Source organism: Salvelinus sp. IW2-2015, linkage group LG20 (genome assembly GCF_002910315.2).
Source record: "Salvelinus sp. IW2-2015 linkage group LG20, ASM291031v2, whole genome shotgun sequence".
Lineage (NCBI taxonomy): Eukaryota > Metazoa > Chordata > Actinopteri > Salmoniformes > Salmonidae > Salvelinus > Salvelinus sp. IW2-2015.
Window position 1 is genome coordinate 58,739,006 of NC_036860.1, and position 19,721 is coordinate 58,758,726.

General features: G+C 43.6%; 2 protein-coding genes across 2 annotated transcripts in view; one reads left to right on the forward strand and one right to left on the reverse strand.

Moving 5' to 3' along the window:
* The window catches only part of LOC111981623 (rod cGMP-specific 3',5'-cyclic phosphodiesterase subunit beta-like), a 23,978-nt gene extending 18,970 nt beyond the window's left edge, over positions 1-5,008 (reverse strand). The window contains exons 1-9 of the mRNA XM_024012994.2: positions 4,366-5,008; positions 3,282-3,434; positions 2,064-2,153; positions 1,757-1,897; positions 1,210-1,284; positions 1,034-1,098; positions 850-916; positions 661-708; positions 398-547 (exon numbers count right to left, since the gene is read on the reverse strand). Coding sequence (XP_023868762.1) covers positions 398-547; positions 661-708; positions 850-916; positions 1,034-1,098; positions 1,210-1,284; positions 1,757-1,897; positions 2,064-2,153; positions 3,282-3,434; positions 4,366-4,836 — 1,260 coding nt within the window. The 5' untranslated portion in view covers positions 4,837-5,008. The remainder of the gene's footprint in view (positions 1-397; positions 548-660; positions 709-849; positions 917-1,033; positions 1,099-1,209; positions 1,285-1,756; positions 1,898-2,063; positions 2,154-3,281; positions 3,435-4,365) is intronic.
* Positions 5,009-11,777: 6,769 nt separating this feature from the next.
* Positions 11,778-15,939, forward strand: rbp4l (retinol binding protein 4, like). The gene is made up of 5 exons (XM_024012725.2): positions 11,778-11,856; positions 14,096-14,213; positions 14,491-14,627; positions 14,923-15,248; positions 15,452-15,939. Exons 2-5 carry the CDS (start codon positions 14,097-14,099, stop codon positions 15,460-15,462), a joined length of 591 nt encoding a protein of 196 aa, XP_023868493.1. The 5' UTR covers positions 11,778-11,856; position 14,096; the 3' UTR covers positions 15,463-15,939.
* The last annotated feature ends 3,782 nt before the right edge of the window (positions 15,940-19,721 follow it).

Here is a 19,721-nt window from a genome sequence, read left to right on the forward strand (position 1 = left end):
AACCATATAAGGCTGATTACCAGACCTAAACATAGAAACACAAAACATAGAAATGCCCACCCACACTCACGCCCTGACCGACTAACACATACAAACAACAGAAAATAGGTCAGGAACGTGACAGTATTACTGAACTGTTGGAGCTAGAAACACAAGCATTTTGCTGCACCTGCGATAACATCTTTGTACGCGACCAATAAACTTTGATTAAATTTTATTTGAAACATTGGGAGACAGACAGTCACAATATCATTTAGAGTAAGTTCACTCAAGTCAATGTGGTCTACACAAAGCAGGAGCAGAAGAAGGCTTTCTCGAGTCGAGTTTACTTGACCACTTCTCTGTGAAGAGAGAAGGAGTTGAGAAAACAGCTGAGTGCTGTAGTATAGTAAAGTACCTCCATTAGCTCCTCATCCTGCTGGTCGAACGGCTTCCCATCTTTCCTGTTGTAGAATGTAGCCACGCCCACAATCTCTTCCATCATGTTGACAATTGGCATGGACAGCACATTCTTTATGGTCCAACCACTGTCATCCAAGGGCTCTGACTGCATCATGGGAAGACACAAAGTAAATGCTCAACAGGAATTATGCAAGTTGCTTAACTTTTTGTCAAAACTACATATAAGAATACCTGATTTTATAATGAAGCAAAATGTACCTGAAACTTGAACATCTCCTCTGTTGTGGGATTCATGATGTTACATATCTAAATATTCATAATAAACAGTACAGCATCAACAACACATGCAAATCGTGGCAATTTGAATGTTCTCGCATTTTAAGTCAATTCCAAATTCTGAAAGCATTTCAAACGCTACTGGAATGCTAGTTAAAAGGGGGAACTTACAAGACCAGTTTCGGCCACATATGTGGGCAATCCAGTACACAACACCCAGTGTTCTAGAGTGGGAGTCCTGTTGACAGGAGACAGTCAGACAATACACATGGATTATTCCTCTATACAGTATCATACAGGGTTGTAACTACTTCAACTATACAGAAATGTTCAGAGAAAGGTGAGAGAAACATACGCGATAACTTTGATATCCTCTTTTCCATGCAAAATATAATCAATGACTTTGTAGAATATGACTTCCTAGAATCACAGATAATCCCCAAAAAAATCACAAATGAGAATTTGCAGAACAAATGCAAAACGGTAAAGAGCTGTTAATGTGGTAATAAGTAGATAGATATGAACACTTACTCTGCCATCAGGAGTAAGAGGTCCAGCGTAGGGGGGCTGATCTCCCATCAACACTGGCCAGATGTCAAAGAACTCCTATAGCAACAAAGCAATGACACAGATGGATTGTCACACACAGCATATTAATAATATACTGTATAGTGCCATATGAGATATGTCATGTAGGCTACAGTATTACCAGAGGACCCATAATAACTTATGGGTCCTTTATGATTAATTATATCACTTGAATAAATTATTTTTAATGGGTTATTGACCTTCGATTTGAGCATCTGTGACCATTTAAGTAAATCTTAAATTATTTAAAGTGTGTCATTGCAATGGTGTTGCTACTCCTACTGGTGGCAGAATGTTATCATAATGATACAAATTATACAAATTAAAGTCATTAAACTGCCATATTAGTTGATTTAGAATAGGAAGATGTGCCCAAATACATTTAAACAAAACACATTTTAGACAAATTAAGTCATTTTTTTCCAAAATGCCATGCTGAAATGTCACCGCAATTGAAGAATGACCCGGATACATGCTGACAGAGCATCACCTTCTCCTTTGTCATATCCAGTAGGCCCACAGAGTACCTGTCACAGTTCAGGTATGCCCGCACTGTATACAGGGCTTTATGGAACTGTCTCTCAATGTCTGTCAGCTCCTCAAACACCTTGTTGGCGGACCACAACAGGACCTATACCCGACAGAAATGAACAACCACAAAGGATTAGTTAAAAACCAGTTGGTTGCTATATCCATAAATGTGTGAAAGCTAATTAAGAGCCTTTTTTTGTGTGTGCACCATATTGTCATTGACAACTATTCCTTCCTCTGAATATCAGCGCAGACAGCAGACTCACCTGTCCTTTTCGAGTCTCACAGTTGTACAGGTAGTTCAGCTGATAAATCTTCAGGTTCAAAGAGGCTATTCTGAGATACTTCAGAAAAAGCTGGGGGACAGAAATTCGGAATTATTCTTAGAGTGAATTACATACATTGATGTGTAATTAAGGTGGTAGAGGGAAGGCAAGAAGGATGAACGCATGTACTGTATGTGGAAACAGGTGTAAATGTGACCATCCTCTTCATAAAGGCAATACAGTTTGTATGCGTTCCTTGTTGGATATGTTTGTGTTCTACAACAGCATCCAGTGTTTGTATGCTGCATATGCTTTCAGTGAACAAACTTTGGGATTGGGGAAGGCCTCTTGATTACCATTTTGTTTTTAGTCATTTAGCAGATGCTCTTATCCAGAGCAATTTACAGGAGCAATTAGGGTTCAGTGCCTTGCCTTTCGGTTACTGGCCCAACACTCTTAACCGCTAGGCTACCTCCCTCCCATCCCCAACTAATTCAGGCTCTAACGTCATGTCATTTTTTATTTATTTAATTTATTTCACCTTTATTTAACCAGGTAGGCCAGTTGAGAACAAGTTCTCATTTACAACTGCGACCTGGCCAAGATAAAGCATAGCAGCGCGACACAAACAACAGCACAGAGTTACACATGGAATAAACAAACGTACAGTCAGTGACACAATAGAAAAAATCTATATACTGTGTGTGCAAATGAGGTAAGATTAGGGAGGTAAGACAATAAATAGGCCGTAGTGGCAAAGTAATTACAATTTAGCAATTTAACACTGGAGTGTGCAGATACTGGGGTGCAAAGGAGCAAAAAAAAAAAATTTAATAAATAACAATATGGGGATGAGGTAGTTGGATGGGCTATTTACAGATGGGCTATGTACAGGTGTAGTGATCTGTGAGCTGCTCCGACAGCTAATGCTTAAAGTTAGTGAGGGAGATATGAGTCTCCAGCTTCAGTGATTTTTGCAATTTGTTCCAGTCATTGGCAGCAGAGAACTGGAAGGAAAGGCTGCCAAAGGAGGATTAGGCTTTGGGGGTGACCAGTGAAATATACCTGCTGGAGCGCGTGCTACGGGTGGGTGATGCTATGGTGACCAGTAATGACCTCATCATAGTATTTCCATTGTGACTGTGTGGGATTTCCGTGCTGACACATGGAGATGTGTGGATCATATTCTCAGAGACTCACTTAATCCTCAGTACTCACATCCTCATCCTCAGTGCTGAAGTGGGGTCCAGTGGTCTTGTTCAGGGCCATGATCACAGCCACCACATCCTCTCCGTTCATGATAGGCGAGGCTAATATGTTCCTGGTTTTGTACTCTGTCAGGTCATCAACAAACGAGCTGAAGTGACTGCTCTGTATGGCAGAAAACCAAACAAATCACTGACATTAGAGATCACACATGGATGTGTTAAGATGGGTCTATAAGTCAATACATGGGCTTGGTATTGAGCCTTTTTCAGTTTACATATCATTATAGACCACAGATTAATACATGTTAACCTCTGGCAAATTCAAGATAAAAGACAATGTATAAAAGGGATATATGTAGCTATTCTGTTAAGAAATACACTTCAATATCAAGAGTGAATGTAAATCTGGGCAATGTGAAATATACATTTATCAATTTATAAATAGCTTCATGCTGACCCCAGTGTAAACGCCCCAAGACAGGTGCCATAATCCCAGATACAGCAGGGGGTAACGGGATATATAATAACTGGATTATGTCTGTCGAGAGGATTTATATTGTTTCCAGATATACATTTAGAAGCTCCCCACAGAACAGTATAGTTGCCATACTACTTTATGTGGCACTATGTTTTAACAAGAATAACATGTGAAAACTATGTGTATGTTAAAATAGTCACGGAATAAATAACTTTTTCACTTGTTTGTCTGGCTGAACATGAACTTGATGCATCTATCTATTTTGTATTTGTTTGTTATTTGTGGCAGTAGGTACAGCTAAAATATATTATAATGTGGGAGTGTGTGACAAGGCCCCTGAAAAGGTTATTGACACAATCACACTGAAGCCACTGGCTCCTAGACTCTGGGACACTGTCTGTCTGTTCCAATCACTACCACAATGTTTATGTCCTAACCTCTGGGACACTGTCTGTCTGTCCCCATCACTACCACTGGCTCCTATTCTCTAGGACACTGTCTGTCTGTTCCAATCATTACCGCAATGTTTATGTCCTAACCTCTGGGACACTGTCTGTCTGTCCCAATCACTACCACAGCGTACGTTTATGTTTCATTTCCACAATCTGACTCTTACCTCATTGGCATCTTTCAAATTGATGTGTTTCTTGGTCTGGGCCACATTTCCCACCACCCCAAGGTCCAGGGGGAAGACTATCTCATGGTCAGGGTGAACCACACAGTCGTCCAGCTCAGACTCTGTGGTGATGTTGAAAAGACGCGTGGCTAGCTCCGCGATGCCGTTCCTCTCCCGGTACATGAACAGGCTGCAGCGGTCAGCTTGGATCAGGGCGACGATCCTCTTCAGGATCTTGAACACCACTTTCTCCATGTTCACATTCTCCTGCATTTCTTTGATCAGGTCGAAAAGGATCTGGCCTTCCTCTATCTGGCTCAGCTCCTGTAACATCCCAAAATCCACCTTGGACTCCGAGATCCCCGCCATCACAGAGAGGGCCCCTGGTGTGAGCTTCTTGTTGAAGTAGCCCTGGGCGAAAGCCGGGTTTCCATCCAGGAACTTTTCAACATCTTCCTTTGTCGCACTCATCTTGGGTTAGGGATGTACTGGTTCTACCCCAGTCCCAGTATTCAAACCAATGGTCTCCAAAAATACGACAAAACCAATTATCTATTGATTACTGGCAAATAAAAAAGTGGACACATTCACACCATGTTATCCCAAAACACCCTGAATAAAGAGGGCACATTTGTTAGGTCCTGCTGTGAACAGAGGATACACCTGCAATAACAGGGGAGGGAGGGCTGAGTCCAATCCCACTGTCATCAGCAAGCTTTTCTCTTAATAGTGTTGAAGGTGAACCAGGATCTGCTCATGCAAAACTGATCAGGTGATCACTATGAAGGAGGCCATCCCAGTCCAGTCCTATCATTGAGATGTATGGGGGTCTATGAGATAATAAGACAAGCCTGATGATAAAATGGCAATAATCTTTCCACCCCGGCTATATTAAGGTTCCTTAACCATCTTATACAAAAGGTCAGCTGGATAATCTCCACATGAATAGATTCATACTATCAAATCTGCTACCTGTGAGTGAGACGAGGCTGGCGAGGGAGGTGTGTCATAGTCATATGTTTCGTTCATATGAACCTGCGCGTGTCTGTCCTCGTTTATGAGGGTATATGCTTACGGGCATTTGCTTATGAGTGTGTATAAAATAATTCAGTCTGTAATCTTTGTTATTCAGTATTATGTTGGATATAACTACTATTATTTTATAATAAATATAAAATTGATTCAACACTTCTTTAATCACAATTACAGTATAAAGCTCTGAAACGAATGGGGCCTGTCAGTACATATGCATGCAGCAAGGGGAACTGACAGATCTGACAGCAGAGGAACTGTTGATCCCAAGGCATTATATTCATCTAAGATACTCTCTACACATGGAGATGAGGGATTTAACAAATGTACACATCCAATGATACTAGCTGTAATATTAATCCAACCATTGCATGCCTCTACATTAGCTGTTCGTCACCAATGAACTGTTGCCCCTTTGTGGTGCGTTACGTCCATGGTGCATGGGCCACATTTTAACCTAGAGATACAGTGTTACAACACAAGATGGCAGCCGGCTCATACTAAGGACCAAGCTAATTGTGCTTGTACTGTTAATCATTGCTACTGAGGCTGACCATGCCATTGAGATTCAAGCCATCAGTATTCAAGAGATTTTGTTTAACCAGTACATATTAGAACCATTGCTTGTTTGTCATACTCCTGTTATTTTCTATTGGCACTAGAATTCTTCAATGTCAGTTCAATTAATTTGATATGCCAGATATTGTCAGCAAATGTATACTCCCTCTCAGCCTCTTTCCCAAAGGTTGAATGAATAAAAAGCAACAACAAACCTAGACTTACTTTCCACTGGTCTAAATGATTACAGTAACCTGGTAACCAAAATACCAACATTGAACGCCTGTACAGAAAAAGCTGTGCGTTGTCTAACGCAGTACAATATCGTATGCTATTGTCAATAGACATCCATGTGCCAGCAATCTTCCCTGAGGTCTAAGATCAAGTGTGTGGTTACAAGCATAAATATAGTACAGGCATCAGCTTGGAGTGGCTTTTCAAAGAACTACAAAACAGCTAAAGAACTACAGACTACAGAACAACTAAACAACTACATAACATCTAAAGAACTACAGAACTACAGACCAACTAAAGAACTACAGAACAACTAAATAACTACAGAACAACTAAAGAACTACAGAACAACTAAAGAACTACATAACAACTAAAGAATTACAGAACAACTAAACAACTACATAACAACTAAAGAACTACTAATGCCCAAAGAGCTATCCCAGAAATAGACAATAACACTGGGTGTAATGCCTCAAAGTAGTGTTGAGAAAGATTACAGTACACAATGCTCTAACTACTGGAAGTGCCTTTAGTTAAATTAATGAAGATTGAATGAAGAGGGGTGGTGCCACTCCTCTGCTGAGCCCGTTAGCCAATCATTCATGCCCTTTGCCATCATCCTCTGTGTCCACTCCTCAGAGCCAAATGTCCCCAGAGAACTCCAGACAGCTCCAGACAGCTCCTGGCAGGAGGCTCCAGGTACTGGGATTACACTCTTATACTGGTAACAGGTGGACAGTGGTGGAAAAAGTACCTAATTGTAATACTTGAGTAAAAGTAAAGATACCTTCATAGAAAATGACTAAAGTAAAATTTAAATTCACCCAGTAAAATACTACATGAGTAAAAGTCTAAAAGTATTTGGTTTTAAATGTATTTATGTATCAAAAGTAAAAGTATGAATAATTTCACATTCCTTATATTAAGAAGACTGCACTATTTTCATATTTTCTACAGATAGCTAGGGGCACACTCCAACACTCAGACATAATTTACAAACAAAGTGTTTGTGTTTAGTGAGTCCGCCAGATCAGTCAGTAGGGATGACCAGGGTTGTTCTCCGGGAAAATATATGGAGTGAAAAGTACATTATTTTCTATAGGAATGTAGTGAAGTAAAAGGAAAGTTGTCAAAAATAGTAAAGTACAGCTACTCCAAAAAACCACTTAAGTAGTACTTTAAAGTATTTTTACTGAAGTACTTTACACCAGTGCAGGTGGATGAGAAAAGCCTCAGCAGAAAATAGACTCCATTGAGACAGTACATGCTTGTGGTAAAAATAGGCATGTCATGTAAAAAGAAAATGGTCTTCTTAAATAACTACGATCATGCAACTATACTAAGATCCTGGTGAGGTCATCTCACATGGCACTTGTTACACAATATTATTAAAGTCACCTGATCAGGGTGAATCTCCCCAGATGAAGAGAGCAATCTAGGACATTTCAGCCTCACACTGCAGGCTCAAAATGGAAATAGTGTGTGTGTGTGTGTGTGTGTGTGTGTGTGTGTGTGTGTGTGTGTGTGTGTGTGGTGTGTGTGTGTGGGTGTGTGTGTGTGTGTGTGTGTGTGTGTGGTGTGTGTGTGTGTGTGTGTGTGTGTGTGTGTGTGTGTGTGTGTGTGTGTGTGTGTGTGTGATGTGATAGTTTTTGGTGTGCGTGCGTGTGTGAGTGCGTTCATGTGTATGTGACACAACAGAAGCGTTAGTGTTTATTGTATCATGTTGTTTCCAGCTGAGTTCATACACTGAGACTCCATAGAACACAAGTGTTACGTAACAAACATAACCTTAAAGCCATGCCAGTTATGTACATCACATATACATGGATCAGAACCAAACAAAGCCTATCTAAAACACTAGCTCACAAAGCACACCTTGTCCCCAGGCTAATTTCTACCGGATAGTAATAGCTTGACAGAGAGCTGATGGATGAGACTACAATATTGAGACTACAAGATACTCTTTTAGCCAGCTGGCTGTTTTATCATACTTCAGGATCTCCAAACTAGTGTCAAGGTCTACAACTGAGCAGTGCTGCTGGCAGTGGGTGATTTTTATTTATTTTTATATATACATTCTGTCACGTAAAGAGCACATCTCAAGAAGTTAAATAAAATACATGTAAGTGCCTGTTAAGTGCCAAATAAAGTTACAGGGTTGACCGTAACAGGGTTGACAATTTCATTTTCAATTAGCCATAAATCCCCTTGTGACAGCAGGAATGGAAGCTTGTATGCAACAGGCAAACTTCACAAAATAAAAATAATCTTTTTTTTTTGCCTGTTTATTTATGGGTAACAGGCTTGACGTGTTATGCTCGACCCGGTCAGTTTTTCACCACAAAACACCAGAAAATTGCCAAAAAGCACAGAACCAGCTCTTCTGCTTTAAACTATGATTTGACTATTAGATGTTCAATGTTTCTTTTGAATAATAATTAAAGAAGGAATATGGTTTTAAGATTTTAAAATGAGAGTAATCCCGCGTGGCTCAGTTGGTAGAGCATGGCACTTGCAATGCCAGGGTTCTGGGTTTGATTTCCACTGGGGACCAGAACAAAAATGTATGCGCTCATTACTGTAAGTCGCTCTGGATAAGAGCGTCTGCGAAATGACTAAAATGTAAAAATGAGATTTAAGTTCACGTATTACACTCTTTGGCGTTCCCCATAGGGGAACCCTTTTTGGTTCCAGATAAAACCATTTTGGTTCCATGTAGAACCATGTTGGGTTCTGTGTAGAACCCTCTGTGGATAGGATTCTACATGGAACCCAAAACAGTTCTACTTGGAACCAAAAGTGTTCTACCTTGAACCAACAAGGGTTCTTCAAATTGTTCTCCTATGGGGACAGCCGATAGCACCTTTTTTACTAAGAGTGCGGGGTTGACTTTAAAATGAAGGACATGTTTTTTACTTTAAAATGAATCACTAATCACATGAAATTGTCACGATCTTGGAAATGAGCGGACCAAGGCGCAGCATGAGTATAGTTCCACACATTTATTTAAGTGAAACTAACAAAACTAAATAACGAAACTTACAAAGACCGTGAGGATGTAGTGCCCAAACACACTAACACAAACAATATCCCACAAATGCAGGTGGGGAAAAAGCCTACCTAAATATGATCCCCAGTTAGAGGCAACGATTACCAGCTGCCTCTAATTGGGAACCACACAAACCACCAACCTAGAAATCTATAAACTAGATAACCCCCCCAGTCACGGTCTGACCTAAACACCATAGAGAACCGAGGGCTCACTATGGTCAGGGCGGTGACATACCCCCCCCCCCCAAAGGTGCGGACTCCAGCCGCAAAACCTGAAACCAAATGGGAGGGTAGGGGGGGGTGACTAGTGTCGGTGGCCGCTCTGGTGCGGGTCTTTGCCCCCGCCCAGACCACGGGTCTGGCCATGGAACGGGTAGAACGCCGTTCCCGGACTGGGCATCGGCGCAGAGGAGGACCCCGGCCATGGAGCTGAGTTGGATGCCATGCCCGGACTGGACCCCGACGCAGAAAAGGCTCCGGCCTTGGAGCCGGACTGGACGCCATGCCTGGACTGGGCACCAGCGCAGAGAAAGGCTCCGGCCTTTGAGCGGGACTGGACGCCGTGCCTGGACTGGACATCGGCGCAGAGGAAAGGCTCCTGCCATGGACCAGGACTGGACACCGTGCCTGGACTGGACATCGGCGCAGAGGAAGACTCCCGCACTGGAACAGGACTGGACGCCTTGCCTGGAAGCTCCGGACCGTTGGACCGTCGCTGTAGGTTCCGGACCGTTGACCGTCGCTGGAGGTTCCGGACCGTTGACAGTTCGGGGAGGTTCCGAACTTGTGGACCGTCGCGGAGGTTCCGGACTGTGAAACCGTCGCCGGAAGCTTCCGGACTGTGAACCGTCGCCGGAAGCTCTGGACTGTGAACCGTCGCCGGAAGCTCTGGACTGTGAACCGTCGCCGGAAGCCCTGGGCTGTGAACCGTCGCCGGAAGCTCTGGACTGTGAACCTCGCCGGAACCTCCAGCGAGGTCAACGGTCCTGAGCTTCCAGGCAAGGCGTCCAGTCCAGCTCATGGCAGGAGCTGCGCCGTGGCCAGCCCAGGCACGGTGTCCAGGTCCAGCTCCAAGGCGAGCCTGCCTCTGCACCGTGGCCCAGTCCAGGCACGTGTCCAGTCCCGCTCCATGGCAGGAGCTTCCTCTGCGCCGGTGCTCAGTCCAGGCACGGCGTCCAGTCCCGCTCCATGGCAGGAGCCTTCCTCTGCGCCGATGCCCAGTCCAGGCACGGTGTCTAGTTCCGCTCCAGGGCAGGAGCCTTCCTCTGCGCCGGTGCCTAGTCCAGCACGGTGTCCAGTCCAGCTCCATGGCCGGAGCTTCTTTCTGCCGCCGATGCCCAGTCCAGGCACGGCGTTCAGCCCGGCACCATGGTCGGATCCGGGGTCTGGGGGCTACGACCCGCACCGGAGCCGCCACCGACACTAGTCACCCCCCCTAACCCCCCATGGGTTTCAGGTTTTGCGGCCGGAGTCCGCACCTTCGGTGGGGGGGGGGGGGTACTGTCACGCCCTGACCATAGAGAGCCCTTGTTTCTCTATGGTGTAGTAGGTCAGGGCGTGACTAGGGGGCATTCTAGCTTATAATTTCTATGTTGTGTTCTAGTTTATATTTTCTATGTTTGTGTTTTGTATGATTCCCAATTAGAGGCAGCTGGTAATCGTTGGCTCTAATTGGGGATCATATTTAAGTAGCTATTTTTCCCACCTGTGTTTGTGGGATATTGTTTTGTGTTTGTGCATGTGTACCACGTAGTCACGTTTCATTGGTTGATATATTTTGTTTTGCTTAAGTTTCACTTTGGAATAGAGATGTGGAACTCCAATCACGCTGGGCCTTGGTCCGTCTCTCCACACGAACGTGACAGAACTAAATAATAATAATCTTCAGAAATAACTTTGTCAAAGCAACAAAACAACTAGAGCTTACAATCATAGTGAAATCTTAAACCTGGGTTAGGTAGGTTAAAATCTTTCTGTAAGTCTCAGAAATGAACATGTCAATAGGCTGAATTTTGGCACTTACAAGTCTTTATTTTGGCATAAAAGATCTGATTTATTGTATTCTCTGTTTGGTCTATATTAAAGAGAACTTAAATGAATATAACAGCTTTTAAAATTCTATTTGGTGCAAAATGTCTACTTCAAATATCAAGGATGACGCAAAATACACTTATTTTGTGGAACGACACTAGTATTCCATCATCAGCATAGTAATGATTTATGTGCTGGAACACGACAACTAATGCTCATTACTGCTGGGTATGTTTTCTCTAATCTTGCTGGTCCTCTGTGTTTGTAGAATACATTTTCCCATTGTAAGTGTGTGTGTGTTTGTGTGTGTGTGTGTTTCTTCACAGTTACATAAAGCCCTAATTGTTTTTACGGGAGACATGGGCGGGTTCAGAGGTGAAGGCAGATTACAGTCGGAATTTCACCAACCGGATTAACCCCGCGATTTAATCATCTTATTTACTTACAAGAAGTGAAAATAATCAGTAAGCTTGTCTGTGTTCGTGTATATAAAGGACCCCAAACACAAGAGACTCCACAACCTAACGGACAACCACAAAACAGAGATCACTGAATTTTACTCGCTGCTCATCTTTACAAAGAAAGGTAAGGTCCAGCCACTTGGTAAAGAGGATCCGTGGATATAATATAACTTGATTATCTTACTGAAAACGTAAATATTGTTCTTGAATACAGTATGAATTTTGGGGTGAAGATACTAGTTAGCTAAGAATGAGTTTTGTATATACAGTGGGGAGAACAAGTATTTGATACACTGCCGATTTTGCAGGTTTTCCTACTTACAAAGCATGTAGAGGTCTGTCATTTTTATCATAGGTACACTTCAACTGTGAGAGACGGAATCTAAAACAAAAATCCAGAAAATCACATTGTATGATTTTTAAGTAATTAATTTGCATTTTATTGCATGACATAAGTATTTGATCACCTACCAACCAGTAAGAATTCCGGCTCTCACAGACCTGTTAGTTTTTCTTAAGAAGCCCTCCTGTTCTCCACTCATTACCTGTATTAACTGCACCTGTTTGAACTCGTTACCTGTATAAAAGACACCTGTCCACACACTCAATTAAACAGACTCCAACCTCTCCACAATGGCCAAGACCAGAGAGCTGTTGTAAGGACATCAGGGATAAATTTTAGACCTGTACAAGGCTGGGATGGGCTACAGGACAATAGCCAAGCAGCTTGGTGAGAAGGCAACAACTGTTGGCACAATTATTAGAAAAATGGAAGAAGTTCAAGATGACGGTCAATCACCCTCGGTCTGGGGCTCCATGCAAGATCTCACCTCGTGGGGCATCAATGATCATGAGGAATGTGAGGGATCAGCCCAGAACTACACGGCAGGACCTGGTCCATGACCTGAAGAGACTGGGACCACAGTCTCAAAGAAAACCATTAGTAACACACTACGCCGTCATGGATTAAAATCCTGCAGCGCACGCAAGGTCCCCCTGCTCAAGCCAGCGCATGTCCAGGCCCGTCTGGAGTTTGCCAATGACCATCTGGATGATCCAGAGAGGAATGGAGAAGGTCATGTGGTCTGATGAGACAAAAATAGAGCTTTTTTGCTCTAAACTCCACTCGCCGTGTTTGGAGGAATAGAAGGATGAGTACAACCCAAGAACACCATCCCAACCGTGAAGCATGGAGGTGGAAACATCATTCTTTGGGGATGCTTTTCTGCAAAGGGACAGGACGACTGCACCGTATTGAGGGGAGGATGGATGGGGCCTATGTATCGCGAGATCTTGACCAACAACCTCCTTCCCTCAGTATAAGAGCATTGAAGATGGGTCGTGGCTGGGTCTTCCAGCATGACAACGACCCGAAACACACAGCCAGGGCAACTAAGGAGTGGCTCCGTAAGAAGCATCTCAAGGTCCTGGAGTGGCCTAGCCAGTCTCCAGACCTGACCCAATAGAAAATCTTTGGAGGGAGCCGAAAGTCCGTATTGCCCAGCGACAGCCCCGAAACCTGAAGGATCTGGGAGAAGGTCTGTATGGATGGAAGTGGGCCAAATCCCTGCTGCAGTGTGTGCAAACCTGTCAAGAACTACAGGAAACGTATGATCTCTGTAATTGCAAACTAAGGTTTCTGTACCAAATATTCAGTTTGCTTTTCTGATGTATCAAATACTTAGTCATGCAATAAAAATGACAAAATTAATTACTTTAAAATATTTACAAATTAATTATTTCTGTATTTCATCAACATGTTTTCGATTTTGAACTTTCTCCTCACAGTTGAATGTACCTATGATAAAAATTACAGACCTCTACATGCTTTGTAAGTAGGAAACCTGCAAAATGTCAGTGTTATCAAATACTTGTTCTCACTGTATGTGCATGCGAATATGGATTGGACAGCTCATTTCTACCTCAGGACCTATGAACATGTAAACAGAATGACCATCGTACCAAAAATAAAAATGTTTTATGTAATTTACTACAACTACTACATGTGTTTACTAACTTAATTTGAGGTTTCTCCTCCTGATCTGGTCTATCTTGTCTAGTGTGGTCAGTTCATCCCATTGTATCTCTCTCTCTCTCTCTCTCTCCCTCTCTCTCTCTCTCTCTCTCTCTCTCTCTCTCTCTCTCTCTCTCGCTCTCTCTCTCTCTCTCTCTCTTCTCTCTCTCTCTCTCTCTCTCTCTCTCTCTCTCTCTCTCTCTCTCTCTCTCTCTCTCTCTCTCTCTCTCTCTCTCTCTCTCTCTCTCTCTCTCTCTCTCTCTCTCTCTCTCTCTCTCTCTTCTCTCTCTCTCTCTCTCTCTCTCTCTCTCTCTCTCTTTCTCTCTCTCTCTTTCTCTCTGCTGTGCAGCATGGGATCCTCAAAGCTGGCTCTCCTCATGGTCCTGATGGCCTGCGTGGAACACACCTGGTCTGCCTCCTGCGTGGTCGACAGCTTCACAGTCAAGGAGGACTTTGAACCGAAGAGGGTGAGCTTTGCTACAGTACATACATTATGGGTCACATCCCTAGACAGACCAAAACAAGCAAATGATGTCAGTTCTCAACATGATTGGATAGAAATGGCTATACGAGAATGTGTAACGTAAATGCATATGAGATTATTACAATGATCTACTGATTAAGTCTTAAATCTCCATATATACATTTAGTGCTCTGGATTTCCACCCTCATCTCCATCACTGTCTACGGTATGTGTGAGCATTTCTCACCTTTCTGGTTTTGTTCTGTTTTTCTCTGTGGCAGTATGCAGGGAAGTGGTATGCCCTTCAGAAGAAGGACCCCGAGGGACTATTCCTCCAGGACAACATCTCCGCTGAGTACACCATCGATGATGACGGCACTATGACCGCCTCCTCCAAGGGACGTGTCACTCTCTTCGGGTGAGTAGATCTACATCAACTTGGAAAAACTAGCATATAAAGCATAGAGGCTAAACTAATTGTCTAATTGTACAGAAGAATGTGGTTTGATACCCGAACATTAATCTAAACAATTTGTCTGTTAGACCACAAGATTTTGTGGACAGGAAATATAGACAACAGTTTACAGTGTATGTTATGGATCGCAATAATGTTGCGTTTGTATTTGACCTCCGGTTCTGTTTTGCGAGAGCTAATATGAGCTTGAGTTTGTTCTGGATTGTGTGCTGATGAGTGTGTGTTGTTGTGATGACAGGTTCTGGGTTGTGTGTGCTGACATGGCTGCCCAGTACAGTGTTCCTAACCCCACCACCCCCGGCAAGATGTTTATGAACTACCAGGGGCTGGCCAGCTACCTGTCCAGTGGAGGTGACAACTACTGGGTGATTGACACCGACTATGACAACTATGCCATCACCTACGCCTGCCGTACCCTGAAGGAGGATGGAAGCTGCGAGGATGGTTACTCCCTGATCTTCTCCCGTAACCCACGTGGCCTACCCCCAGCCATCCAGCGCATCGTCCGTGGGAAACAGGAGGAGATCTGCATGGCTGGCCAGTTCGAGCCTGTCCTGCAGTCCGGTGAGTTGGACACAGCATGGGAAAAAATGAGATCCCATCTGGATAATTGCAATGAACATGAAGCAGAGCATCCTGATTAATGAATGAAAGATAAGAGGGAGCTTAGAGTTGTTGTTAAAATAGAATAAAAAACTATTCACAATCTTAGGAAGATAACTTATTCATGCTCCCTAACCTAACTTATTTTTCTCTTTCATCTACAGGAGCTTGCTAAGTTGGCAGCACACCCTGTGCTCAATTCCTTAAACATGCTGGCATGAGAAGAGGCGTCCATGGCCGATGGATGCATCCATAGCAGTGCTGTAGAAATGAATAGACCGTGTTGCGAGGCGGGAGGGAAGAAGTCCACCTCTGCCACCCATTGTCTCAAGGGAAGGGTTGATCAATTAGGTTGGTGTGTTCTGTCAAGTCAAGTGCGTGTGTTAAAATGTATCTTCTTTTTTTTCAACAAATCTCTGAGTTGCATCCATGTTTGATCAAGACTGCATTTAAGCAAAAAGACCTGAGTGGGTGTGGTATATGGCCAATATACCATGGCTAAGGGCTGTTCTTAGACAAGACGCGATGCGGAGTGCCTTGATACAGACCTTAGCCATGATAAATGGCCATATATCACAAACTCCCGAGAAGCCTTATTGCTATTATGAACTGGTTACCAATGTAATTAGAGCAGTAAAAATAAATGCTTTGTCATACCCTTGGTATCTGGTTTGATATGCTATGGCTTTCAGCCAATCAGCATTAAAGGCTCAAACCACCCAGTTTATAAAGAGCGATACCTGAGGTACATTTGAGACCAACACTGAGACAGAGTACCACAACAAACCTCAAAGTTACCCTGAACAAAAATATAAACGCAACACTCAACAATTTCAAAGATTTTACTGAGTTACAGTTCATATTAGGAAATCCGTCAATTAAAATAAATTCATTAGGCCCTAATCTATGGATTTCACTATGACTGGGAATATAGATATGCATCTTTTGGTCACAGATACTTTAAAACAAAGATCAGACATTTTCAGCTTCCAGGAATTGTGTCCAAATCCTTGCGACATGGAGCCGCGCATTATCATGCTGAAATGTGAGGTGATGGCATTGAAAGAATGGCACAACAATGGGCCTCAGGATCTCGTCACGGTATCTCTGAGCATTCAAATTTCCATCAATAAAATGCATTCAAATAGCTCATGCCTGCCCATACCATAACCCCATAACCACGTATTTAAAATTGTTGGGATGTTTTATTTCAGAGCAACACTTTACATGTTGTGTTTATATTTTTGTTCAGTATATAGTTTTAGTCCAGCAAATTCACCCAAATCTATCTGGATATGAATACTACACTGAGTATACCAAACAGGGGTACACCTACCTAACATTGGGTTGAATACCCCGCCCATTTGACAGCGTAAAACCTAGCAGTACTATTTATTTCTCTGAGAGTGAGGTGGATACAGTTGAAGTCGGAAGTTTACATACACCTTAGCTAAATACATTTAAACTCAGTTTTTCACAATTCCTGACATTTAATCAGAGTAAAAATTCCCTGTCTTAGGTCAGTTAGGATCACCACTTTATTTGAAGAATGTGAAAACGTCAGAATCATATGTAGAGAGATGATTTATTTCAGATTTTATTTCTGTCATCACATTCCAGTGGTTCAGAAGTTTACATACACTCAATTAGTATTTGGTAGCATTGCCTTTAAATTGTTTAACTTGGGTCAAAGTTTTGGGTAGCCTTCCACAAGCTTCCCACAATAAGTTTGGTTAATATTGGCCCATTCCTCCTGACAGAGCTGGTGTAACTGAGTCAGGTTTGTAGCCTCCTTGCTCGCACACACTTTTTCAGTTTGCCCACAAATTTGCTATAGGATTGAGGTCAAGGCTTTGTGATGGCCACTCAAATACCTTTACTTTGTTGGTCCTTTAGCCATTTTGCCACATTTGGAGTATGCTTGGGTTATGTCCATTTGGAGACCCATTTGCGACCAAGCTTTAACTTCCTATGATGTCTTGAGATGTTGCTTCATATATGGTATGCAGAGCATACCACCCTGCTATACAACTGCTGGCTTGCTTCTGAAGCTAAGCAGGTTTGGTCCTGGTAAGTCCCTGGATGGGAGCCGGTGCTGCTGGAAGTGGTGTTGGAGGCAGTAGGAGGCACTCTTTCCTCTGGTCTAAACAAAAGATCCCAATGCCCCAGGGCAGTGATTGGGACACTGCTCTGTGTAGGGTGCCGTCTTTCGGATGGGACGTTAAACGGGTTCCTGACTCTCTGAGTCATTAAAGATCCCATGGCACTTATCGAAGAGTAGGGTGTTAACCCGGTGTCCTGGCTAAATTCCCAATCTGGCCTCAACCATCACGTCACCTAATATCCCCAGTTTACAATTGGCTCTTTCATCCCTCCTCTCCCCTGTAACTATTCCCCAGGTCGTTGCTGCAAATGAATGTGTTCTCAGTCAACTTACCTGGTAAATAAGGTAAATAAAATAAAAAATAAATATCCACATCATTTTCCTACCTCACAAAAACATTTGGCAAAACACAACACAAATTCTCTACTTTGCACAACTTCACATAAATTATTGTGTCAATGAAAAGCAACACTGTTCAACAAGCTCACTCAATTACCAATTGATCACTTCTCTGTTCACATGTGCAAATATACTTGTGTAATGTTCACTTTGCAATCAGACCTTTGTCTGGATAAAAAGCCCACAGTGAGAATCCTGTGTTTGGAGAGCAAGGAAGCAAACTTGACAGAGAGAGGGTAGAGTAGAGGTATTTTTTGTTCAACTAGTCAAGTCAGTTAAGAAAAATTCTTATTTAAATGACGGCCTACACCGGCTAACTGGACGACGGCTGGGCAAATTTTGCACCTCCCTAGTGATTCCAATCACCCGCCGATGTGATGCCAGGCTCGGGATTCAAACCAGGTACTGCAAGTGACACTCTTGCAACTCGAAGAGCAGTGTCTTAGACCACTGCGCCACTCGGGAGCCCAAGGCAGAGGTAGAGATAGAGGTGGAGGTGGAGGTGGGGGGTGGGGGTAGAGATAGAAGTGGAGGTGGGGGTAGAGATAGAGGTGGAGGAAGACAGAGATGGACATAGAGGTAGAGGTGGAGATAGAGATGGAGGTGGTGGTAGAGATAGAAGTGGAGATAGAGATAGCGATAGAGATCGAGGTGGTGGTAGAGGTAGAGAGAGGTGGAGATAGAGATAGAGGTAGAGATAGAGATGGAGGTGGAGATAGAGATGGAGGTGGAGATAGAGATGGAGGTGGAGGTGGGGGTGGAGGTGTAGGTAGAGATGGAGGAGGAGGTAGAGATGGAGGTATTTGTATTTGTATTTATTATGGATCAAATCAAATCAAATGTATTTATAAAGCCCTTCTTACATCAGCTGATATTTCAAAGTGCTGTACAGAAACCCAGCCTAAAACCCCAAACAGCAAGCAATGCAGGTGTAGAAGCACGGTGGCTAGGAAAAACTCCCTAGAAAGGCCAGAACCTAGGAAGAAACCTAGAGAGGAACCAGGCTATGACGGGTAGCCAGTCCTCTTCTGGCTGTGCCGGGTGGCCAAGATGTTTAAATGTTCATAGATGACCAGCAGGGTCAAATAATAATAATCACAGTGGTTGTCGAGGGTGCAACAGGTCAACACCTCAGGAGTAAATGTCAGTTGGCATTTCATAGCCGATCATTCAGAGTATCTCTACCACGCCTGCTGTCTCTAGAGAGTTGAAAACAGCAGGTCTGGAACAGGTAGCACATCTGGTGAAAAGGTCAGGGTTCCATAGCCGCAGGCAGAACAGTTGAAACTGGAGCAGCAGCATAGCCAGGTGGACTGGGGTCAGCAAGGATTCATCAGGCCAGGTAGTCCTGAGGCATGGTCCTAGGGCTCAGGTCTTCCGAGAGAGAGAAAGAAAGAGAAAATTAGAGAGAGCATACTTAAATTCGCACAGGACACCGAATTAGACAGGAGAAATACTCCAGATATAACAGACTGACCCTAGCCCCCAGACACATAAACTACTGCAGCATAAATACTGGAGGCTGAGAAAGGAGGGGTCGGGAGTCACTGTGGCCCCATCCGACGATACCCCCGGACAGGGCCAAACAGGCAGGATATAACCCCACCCACTTTGCCAAAGCATTAGCCCCCACACCACTAGAGGGATATCTTCAACCACAACTTACCATCCTCAGACAAGCCCGAGTATAGCCCACAAACATCTCCGCCACGGCACAACCCAAGGGGGTGTGCCAACCCAGACAGGAAGATCACATCAGTGACTCAACCCACTCAAGTGACGCACCCCTCCTAGGGACGGCATGGAAGAGCATCAGTAAGCCAGTGACTCAGCCCCTGTAATAGGGTTAGAGACAGAGAATCCCAGTGGAGAGAGGGGAACCGGCCAGGCAGAGACAGCAAGCGCCGTTCGTTGCTCCAGTGCCTTTCCGT